Source organism: Corticium candelabrum, chromosome 9, assembly GCF_963422355.1.
Source record: "Corticium candelabrum chromosome 9, ooCorCand1.1, whole genome shotgun sequence".
Lineage (NCBI taxonomy): Eukaryota > Metazoa > Porifera > Homoscleromorpha > Homosclerophorida > Plakinidae > Corticium > Corticium candelabrum.
In genome coordinates this window covers 6885914-6895913 of record NC_085093.1, presented here as the reverse complement: position 1 = coordinate 6895913, position 10000 = coordinate 6885914, and the positions used below count along the sequence as shown (strand labels likewise).

The 10000-nt window shown below is 40.7% G+C and overlaps 2 protein-coding genes across 3 annotated transcripts in view; one reads left to right on the top strand and one right to left on the bottom strand.

The window, feature by feature from the left end:
• LOC134184807 (pleckstrin homology domain-containing family G member 4B-like) overlaps positions 1-5782 on the top strand; it is a 6631-nt gene extending 849 nt beyond the window's left edge. The window contains exons 5-23 of one of the 2 annotated variants that reach the window (XR_009970692.1): positions 762-875; positions 931-1047; positions 1108-1449; positions 1509-1631; positions 2011-2190; positions 2243-2967; positions 3027-3093; positions 3153-3259; positions 3319-3388; positions 3448-3540; positions 3758-3850; positions 3913-3969; positions 4023-4100; positions 4379-4414; positions 4484-4618; positions 4679-4777; positions 4844-4922; positions 5115-5538; positions 5601-5782. Coding sequence is in view for 1 of the 2 variants with exons in the window: in XM_062652554.1 (XP_062508538.1) it covers positions 762-875; positions 931-1047; positions 1108-1449; positions 1509-1631; positions 2011-2190; positions 2243-2967; positions 3027-3093; positions 3153-3259; positions 3319-3388; positions 3448-3540; positions 3758-3850; positions 3913-3969; positions 4023-4100; positions 4379-4414; positions 4484-4618; positions 4679-4777; positions 4844-4922; positions 5115-5482 (2883 nt within the window). In the remaining variant the exon portion in view is untranslated. Of the gene's footprint in view, positions 1-761; positions 876-930; positions 1048-1107; positions 1450-1508; positions 1632-2010; positions 2191-2242; positions 2968-3026; positions 3094-3152; positions 3260-3318; positions 3389-3447; positions 3541-3757; positions 3851-3912; positions 3970-4022; positions 4101-4378; positions 4415-4483; positions 4619-4678; positions 4778-4843; positions 4923-5114 lie in introns of both variants that reach the window. The other variant, XM_062652554.1, reaches the window with a different exon arrangement.
• On the bottom strand, positions 5573-7322 carry LOC134184750 (3-oxo-5-alpha-steroid 4-dehydrogenase 1-like). The gene is given in 5 exon segments (XM_062652493.1): positions 5573-5686; positions 5806-5956; positions 6875-6902; positions 6904-7218; positions 7293-7322. Coding segments are annotated over 5 exon segments (591 nt in total). The 3' UTR covers positions 5573-5619.
• Positions 7323-10000: the final 2678 nt, after the last annotated feature.

Here is a 10000-nt window from a genome sequence, read left to right as displayed (position 1 = left end):
ACAGCATGTTGAAAGTGTAAAAAAATTTTTCATGGTGAGGTATACTTTGACATTTGTTTACTACTGCTATTGTCTGTTGTTTGTTTGATGTCAGACTCTATTTGTGTTGATTATGGCATGTGCTGTAGCAGGTCAGCTGTGTTGTTAGATTAATTAAGGACAATGTTTTTGTTCAGAATTATAAATTGTGTGCACATGCACGCAGGCATGTGTATATACGTGGCTGCCTGTGTACATAGACTCGAACCTCCCTAATCCAGACCTTTGAGATTCAGGCACCTTCACCAGCTTGTAGGAGGCCTTGGGGCTCAGGGTACGCACATTCTGTAGCAGCTAAGCTGTTTTCACGTTTAGTGTGTAGGAGTAGGTATGGCTTCAAAGAAAAGGGAGGGCACTTGCATCAGCCTTGAAACAAAGCTCAAAATCATCAACAACATAGCAATTGTCAGCCACAGACACTCCTCAAGATCTTTCAAATTCCTAAGTCTGCAGTAGCAATTAATTAACTAAACTACACTACGCATACTGTATGTAGAACTGGAGTACTAGACTTTTACATTAGAACAGTCTGGTCTTCTAAGGATAACATATGTTACCTCTTTCTATCTTTCGTACATTTCTAGGATCCGGGCAGCAGCTGGTCTCATACTACCCGGATTAGGGGGGTTCAAGTGTATACACTAGTGGTTAAGTAATTAATTAATTAAGTGTATTACAAAAATATGTTTAATTTGTTTTGCTGTAATTTTTGCATTGTTTAGGATTTTGATAAGAGCGTGATTGGTATGGTTTACATCATCACTCCAAAAGATGGTCCTATCAGAGTTGCTTTATCCGAACAATTTAAAGAAACTCAACTTTACTTGCAATTACCTGTAATCTAAATCCAAGTTTTTCAACTCATTTTGCCTGATTATTTCAATTATTTAGTTCAAGTTAATGTTTGAGTTGTCTGAGCTGTCAAATGACATTGAACCTGATCAGCTCACTGCAGACTTGGGTGGCACTCTACAATATAACCATGAAGAATGGATAAGATTTCGACTTGTACATTCAATAGAATTATTCTTATTGTATTCAATGTTTACATTCTGTCTCATACTGCAGACTATTGAACCTTTCATTACTGACTGCCGCAGTTGTGCCAAGAGCCTAAAGGCTGCTGTCTCTACAGAACAGCCGGTAGAAGAATTATTCAAAAAGTTGCGTGTTGATCAGCTTATTCAGGAGGCACAGAGAATTGTCTCTCGTATGTGTAACCCACCACCAGAATGGGCATCTCTTGCCTGGTCGCCAGATTACCGAGGAATTATTGCATATATTGAACAGCTGTGTGGACAGTTGGAGCACTTACGAACAAACTTGAATGTTGTGGTGAAACGTTCAACAAAGCGTGCTGGATCGAAAAGCAGTGTGTCATCAAATAGTCCTCAAGAAGCTGTAGAAAATGTTGGAGACAATTTTATTGCATGCGGTTGTCTAGTGAGAATATGTTTCGTGTTGTTTAGGCTCTGGAGTTTATTCAGACTAGAGGGACGGTGTTTCTAAGAGAACTGAAAGACTACGAAGACTCGCTGGGTGCAGCAAGAAATTTGTTGGAGGAATTTGCTGAGTTTGAGACACATGCAAAGGTGGTCAAGATTGTGTGTGTGTGTGTGTGTGTGTGTGTGTGTGTGTGTGTGTGTGTGTGTGTGTTTGTTTGTCTGTCACATTAATCACATTTATTTGAGCATTTGTCTATCAATCGATTCATACATTTCCGCAATGCAAATAACTCTACATTTGCAGCTGTCCAACTACTATCAGTGTTAGTAAACTCAAAACAAAACTTGAAGAAACTAATCTGTTTGTCTGTCTGTTTATGAGTCAGTGTTTATTTGGATTTGTCATGTGTTGATGTCTATATTTGCTAACTTGTCTGTTTCTTTTTGTCCTGTTGTGTGTGTACAGTATTTTGTATCATGGTGTTGTTTGAACAGCTTGTGTATTACGGTATCTATGTGTTCATAGGGCTTGTGTGAGGCAGGCAAGGTTGCTGCTAATGATATTCTTAGTTCTTCTAAAGTACAAGGTCAACATTCAGTACGATCTAGGCAACTATTGCAACATGTAGAACCATTTGTTGCATCTATGGCCGACAAGAGACGACATCTGGAAACTGTAGTGAAGTTACATGAGCTTGTCAACAAGGTTGAAAATAACTTTTGCTTTCTTTGTACTTTAACTGACAGTTTATTGTTAGGCTTTCAGTTGGAGCGTGGGTTTAAGTCGTTTTCTTGGACGACAGCAAGTTCTTTCTAATGCGTCAAACAAGGCTATGTTGGATATGCTTGATGAGTGTCGATCATTTCATGGTAATCACAGTGGACTAACTGCTAAAGAGGTTGTTCAGTTGAAAGGGCTTGCTATTTCACTGCGACATCCACGAGCAAGCACACAAGCTGACGTTGCAGTTATTGCCAGTGAGGAGGCTGATGGACGCTTTACATCACGTATAGAGCTACTAGAAAGAATGCAAACAAGAGAAACACAGCCCTCATCAGTTGGAACTGCAGATGTTGAGTTCTCTAGTATTGATGTCACAGACAGTGAAGAAGAATCTGATGAAGAAGATACATTAGTGGAAGCGATGTCAGATGACAGCACGTCAGTAATGTCAGTCTCACTTACAACAGAGATTGCTGAAGTAGCTAAACGAGAAAGAGTGGCTACATTGACGAAAGCAGTCAGTACAGATGCAACTGTGCCAGACATGACTCTACGGGCTTCCGATGAGCAAGAACTCTTACTGCAGTCTAATACATGGCAACAGATGGCAGCTGCTGCTCGACTGTCAACTGTAAGTGAGGACATGACCGTTGTAGAAGATGAGGGGTATGAGGACGAGCTGGATGATGTAGATGAGCCAGACTCTGCAGCAACGGAAGGAGAGCTAGCAACACAAGCTGCAATGTCGAAACGAAGAAAGTGAGATGTTGCTCTATTGTTACGACAACACCAGTTGTATAGGATCTGTCATGTTACAGAATGTTGATGCAAGAGCTCGTCGACACAGAGGAACGCTATGTGGAAGACCTTGAGTTTGTTTGCAAGGTACAATGAATACAGCTTCATATGTTTAACATGAAATTCAGGTTACAGTTTTATTCTAGAACTATGTGAATGCCTATTTGACAAGTGACTTAGTGCCCAACAGTCTTCGTGGCAAGACAAATGTCATCTTTGGAAACATTACTATGCTTTATGATTTCAACAAAAAGTACTGCATTTGATGTTCACAGTGTTCTAAGTAGTGTAGCTGTCCACTGTTTGTTTCAGTTTGTTTCTGCCTTATCTGAGGAAGCATGCAAACACTCCACTGAAGATTGGATCTTGCTTTATTGAATTTGTCAGTTGTTGGTTTGTTTCTGTGGTGTTTTGTGAGTTGTAAGGTGGTTTGTTGATTAGGAGCAAGACTTGGGACGATATTCCTTGTACTTTAAAATCATGCCTCAACAAGAGCAAATTTTGGGAGAATCACCAGCTAAAGATTTCTTTCGGGTAACTACATTTGTTTCTTTGTCTCTTCCTAGTTTGGGCATTTTATTTGTTTTTCTGTCTGTCTGTGTATCTCTTTCTGTTGGTTGTCTGCTTGTCTATGTATCTATTTGTTTGTTTTTTGTGTATTGTGTTTGTGTGTCTCTATTTATGTGTTTATCTTTGTCTGTTTGTTTTCTTTCTGTCAAATTCTGTTTTCATACTTCCTTTATTATTGCAGACAATTCAGATCAAGTTGAATGATCCTATGGGCCCACTCTCTTTTCTCATCAAACCATTTCAACGGATGGCTCGATATCGCCAGTTCTTAGAAGTACATAACACATAATGCACAACACATCCAGTCAAGGATCTTGACCTTCTGTGCATTGACAGGGTGTAAAGAAGTATGCACCTCCCGGGTTACATGGCAAGCCAGCTGACGATCTTGAGGTAGTAACTGTCATTTTTATTTTTCCTGAAAGATCAATAATGTTGTCATTCAGTTGGCTCTTAAACAAGTTTCATTTCAACTTCGTCATGGAAATGACCTGCTGGCTGTTGAAGCATTGAAAGGTTTTGATGTAAGCTTGTGTGACTGCAAATGATTTAATGAAGGAATTGGTGAATGTTGAGATGGAATGTCAGATTATACACAGAGGCCTGTTATTTTAGCTATGTGCCATTTGGGCGTTTTGACAATCAGTTGGAAAGGAAATTGCGTGTGGCTAATTTGTCTGTCTGTCTGTTTGTCTTCATGTGTGTTTGGTTGTGTTCTTCACAATTTGTGAATTTGGATGTATAACATCACATCATCATGTGACCACCTTTAAGGTACTGATCAAATGTTATTGGTTTTTAGGGTAGCCTTGTTGAGCAAGGGCTATTGATTCTTCAGGTCAGAATCTACCCTTCTGCCATTGTTTAGTTGTTGTTGTTCAATGTTGTACATTGTTTTATAATTTAGGACGATTTCATTGTGACTAGTCGTAAAGGGTCCCACAAACGTCGTCTGTTCCTCTTTGAGGAAATGCTCATCTTTAGTAAACAGAAGAAACCTAAGAATGCCGGAGAAGTGTTTGATTTCAAATATGCTTTGAAGGTGGGAACTGCTTGTTGTACGTGGAGTGATAATCTGTTCATGTTGTGTGATGGTATCTAGACTGCTGATATGGGACTGACTGAGTCAGTAAAAGACAGTACATGCAAGTTTGAGCTTTGGTTTCGGAAGCAAAAGAAGAAGGACACTTACATGTTACAGGTCAGTGTCTTGAAAGTACTCAGTAGTTTGTTTTATGTCATAACATTAGGAGTTTGTGTGCATTAGGCAGAGAAGGAAGAGGTGAAGGCCGAGTGGGTGAAAGAAATCCACAATATCCTCTATAGGCAAATATCAAAGCTGAAAGGTGAGTTTGTTACGTTGGTTACTTCAGATGTTCCTTGGACACATTCCTTCGGTCCCTTCCATCTTTTTCTGAAGAGGCATTTAGCTCATGAGGAAGAGATGGAACATATAAGACTACTTGGTTACTACATTAATGCCTTTCATCTTTACTATTAACTAAGTTCTTGTCATTTATTGTATTGTCTTGTTGTAGAACAAGCTGTACGTGGCAGTGCCACTTCGGCTCTTGCTCCTACGCGAGATTCCATGGGTCAGCACACTGCATCTTACTATTCTGACCCATCGTCTGTCCTTGCAAGATCTTCAGTCATCGAAGACCATGTCAGCCAAAGCAGTACCAGCACAGTCATGAGTGACAGGTGGCGTATGTCAAAACGAGAGATACCACCATTGGGTCAGACAGGCAGTGATAGAATTAGTGGCATATCAGCACTGGCAGGTGACCAAGAGGATCCACCTGATGAGAATGATAGTGGATCAGGACTGTATTTCTCATCTGACAAAGTGCTAACAGGATTGCCTGGCGATCCGTATCGTTGTGTGCGTGAGGATTCAGTGTAACAGACAACATTAACAGAACACTCTGTAATTGGCTAATGACAGGCAGCAATTACCAAGTATGTTTTATAGGTTTGTATTGCACAGCTGAGTTAACAATCGGACACGGCTTATTGATTAGGGAGATGTGCGCTCAGTTCTTACAAGGTGAACGGAATGACAGCCTTCCTGTCTTTCGGGTAGTCTTCGAATTTATTATGATAATACCTACAAGTCACAATACAATAAAGCTACACATGCTACATTCTCCGTCACTCTTGCATTCATTGCACTTTTTCTAGTTTGAAAAATGGACAGCAATGAGTAGAAAAGTGGAAAAGAATTACCTGTGATGATGAAGTCCTCTTGGTAATAGGTTGCACACTGTTAGTAATGGCAAGATCAGCCCAACTAGAAACCAACTGGCCACACCATAGCCAATCCATTCAATGATTTTGGCAAAGAAATTGGCAGCAGAGATATACTCAAATAGGCCACCTAGACAAGAACAGTATTAGCCATGCATGTGTTCTAAGATGTGTTGCGTGGTAAAGCGCATGCGCAAAGGTATTAATATCCGGGATGTCATGGCGACTTAATCGCGGGAGTTCTCTTGACTCAGGAATAATCAGTACGACTGGAAACAGACAAAGCAGCTGGCTTTGACAAAAGGTAAATTGTAACATCTACATGCTAGATGTTGTATGGTCCTTGGTGTCCTGTCCTTGGCTACCTCGGTGTCCTGTCCTTGGCTACCCCAACAGAATGAGAGAACTGCAGTATCTTTTGTGAGACAAGGGTTTGACCATTCGTTGTGTGTGTGTGTGTGTGTGTGTGTGTGTGTGTGTGTGTGTGTGTGTGTGTGTGTGTGTGTGTGTGTGTGTGTGTGTGTGTGTCGTGCGATAGCTCAGTTGGTTAGAGAGTCATCCTAGGGAGGGATAACATCCGGGACCTTGTGCAAGAAACTCACACGATTGCCTCTCTCGACTCAAGAGCATAAATGAGTACCTGGTCATTGACAGGGGTCTTGGTGGGACTTAGGGTGCCCACACCACAGTTGACATCGCAGTTGGTACTCCTGCGAGCACCTGGCCAGGCTCCACGAGATTGCTTAGCATGGCCCATAGCTCCTGCGTAGTGCTCAGGAACCCAGCCGGGGGCGTAACCGTAAACGGCAGCTCCTGCCATTTTGCCATTTGCGTGTGTTTGTGTGTGTGTGTGTGTGTGTGTGTGTGTGTGTGTGTGTGTGTGTGTGTGTGTGTGTGTGTGTGTTTGTGTGTGTGTGTGTGTGTGTGTGTGTGTGTGTGTGTGTGTTTGTGTGTGTTTGTTTGTGTGTGTGTGTGTGTGTGTGTGTGTGTGTGTGTGTGTGTGTGTGTGTGTGTGTGTGTGTGTGTGTGTGTGTGTTCATATTCTTACCTCTTGGTATCTTGTATCCTGTTTCCCCCCGGATTTCTGAGAGTTCTCAACAAGTCGGCATGAATGTTAACTGCCATTCCAATGAAGAACAGGACAATTCCACTGATGAAACATGGGTGGTAGAGCCATTCTTCAGAGTAGGTAGCAAATTCAGTGAGATATCTGCCATAAAGATACCCACTAACCACATTAATCACAATACCAAAGGAGAAAGTGATGCATGTTATTGGTGAGTCGCTCCGAATCAGCCACGGGTAGATAAGTGATCTAGAAGAATAAAGCCAAAATACAGCATATTGAATGGAAATAAATAACACAGAAACAGAAGCAGCTAAAAGTATATCCTATAGTAAAAGCTGTGTGTTTAATTAGCATATTCACACGTAAGAAGACCAACAGAGAGGCAAACTCAATTAACCATCAATTGTCTCTGAATGAAGAGATCCATTGACCGACAGATGGACAGACAGAGAACACATTCATTGGGAGGCAAACAGAACTGTTCATGGAGAAGGGACTGATGAGTAACGGATAGGAGGATTGACAAACAGGTAAGTAGATATGCGTGTATGGAACGTCCATTTAATTTTCAATTTGAATGGAACGCTAACGCAGACAAACGCGGGTAATTTGAAATTGACACAACCCAATCGTCTCAAATTTGGTCCACGACTTCACCGATCGCTAGTCTATTGAGCCATAAAAATCTAACGTAGAGTCTTTCCTATTCAACATTAATTCTTGCCGCAAGTCTAGAATGCGAGGTCTGAGGTTTTTCCCGTTACTTCACAGTTCGTTGACAGGACACAGCTAGTAGGATGATCTAATAAGTTGTAAACCCGTTTCTCCGATTTCTCTTTTGTTCTCTCACGAACAAAGCGAAAAGGGTCTACAAGGGGCGTGGTCCTCGCCCTATAATTCACAGATAGTCTAACGGTCAGACTAACATGTAGACTCGTACCCAGTCCTCCTCCTCGCGCGCGCTCCAAGTGTTTTGGCACGTGCTTTTTGTTCCACTCGCCAGGAGAAGGACTGGTACGTGTACTGTACCATATTATGTCATGTGACCATTTATTTCATTAGTTTAATTAGAAACCAATCCTGTAAATTGTTGCCACCTGCACTGATAATATGGTGTCAAGTAATTAGTCTCACAAGAGTCAGGGGAGATATAGGAGGTTAAGGAGGTTGAACCCCTCTTTTCCAATAGGCGTGGTTCAATAATTTCATATAGTTTCATTAGAAGAGAAAATTAGTAATGCTATAAATAACTGCGAATGGTGAACTATGGCACGCGGAACGTAACTTTATTAGGTTAGTCACATATATAGGGTGTAAAACACATATATAGGGTGTAAAACACATATATAGGGTGTAAAACACATACGGTGTAAAACACCCATATATATATATATATATATATATATATATATATATATATATATACATCTCTGGAAAAAATTATAAGACCACCCTTCAAATTTTGGGTTTAGGGTTACAAATGTACCACATTTTGTTGATACCAGGGCTATCACTGTCATTTATAACAGTTTGGTTCATATACTAAGATGCTGTAAGACATGCCTGTTTATATGCTTATATTAATCTGAAAATGTATCAACCAAAAATCTACCAAATTACATGACAATTTGTTAGAAGAAGATTTACTAAATAAATAAACATACAATAAGCAGTAAATAACAATAACCAACATTAACAGCAATATGCAACTACAAAAGTACGAAAAACACTCAATATTTTGTGGCAAAGCCCCTGTTTTTAATCACAGCCCGAATTCGACTTGGGATGCTTTCCACCAGCCTCTCACATTCATCTTGAGTGATCGTTTCCCACTCCAGGCGTAGAAAATCAAACAACTCTGCTTTGTTTGAAGGTTTGTGATTCTCCATTTTGCGTTTCATGGTATTCCACAGGTTTTCTATTGGGTTAATATCTGGAGATTGAGCTGGCCAAGTCAGGATCCTGATGTTCTTTTCTTCCATCCATGACTTTACAGACTTTGCTGTGTGGCATGGCGCATTGTCTTGTTGAAATATCCAGTCATCAGAGTTGGGGTATAACATCTGAGCTGATGGAAGTAGGTCTTCTTCGAGAACAACCCTGTACTTGGCTTGGTTCATGCGTCCTTCGCAGAGTCGGACTTTGCCAGTTCCTGACTTACTAAAACAACCCCATATCATCACCGATCCTCCGCCGTGTTTCACAGTTGGGGCAAGGCATTCTGGTCTATACGCTTCTCCTGACCTTCTACGAACCATCAAACGCCCTGGAGTGGGACAAAGCTGGAAATTGGATTCGTCAGAAAAGATTACTTTGCTCCAGTCATCAACAGTCCAATCCTTGTGGTCTTTTGCAAACTTGAGTCTTTGCTTTCTTTGTCTTTCATTAATGAACGGCTTCTTTCTTGCTCTGTGGGACTTCAGTCCTACTTGAAGGAGTCTGTTGCGAACAGTTCTGGCTGAACAGTTGACATTGCACCCAGATTTCCACTCTTTTTGGAGGTCACTTGAAGTCAGTCGTCTATTAGAGAGAGACTTTCGGATGAGGTAGCGGTCTTCCCTGGCACTAGAGAGACGTTTTCTGCCACGGCCTGGTTGCACTTCAGTTGCTCCAGTTGTTTTCTTTTTCTCCTTTGTCTGGTGAACAGCAGTTTTGGAAATCTTGAGTCTGGAAGCAACTTGTCGCTCGCTGTAGCCTTCCTTCAGCAGTACCAGGATAGCTGTCTTCGTTTTACAACTCAATTGCTTCTTCTTCGGCATGGTAGTATTAGTTAAAAATAGCATTTAACGTTACTCCATATATAGTACAGAAATGAAACTTAAATTGTGGGTTTTGCATAGCATGTAGTTATACTTAGTAAAACAATTTCAGACCAGGTAATGTCTCTGTAACTTCTTTTGCTAAAACGCTATTTTTATTGTTTTGTCTGCATTTCATTATCAAAAATGTAATGGTTAAATATTATAGATAATCATTATTGCTCAATCTGATTTGTCAAACCACTTACGTAGTCAAAATGCATCTGGTCTTATAATTTTTTCCAGAGATGTATATATATATATATAGGGTGTTTTACACATATACATAGGGTGTAAAACACGCATA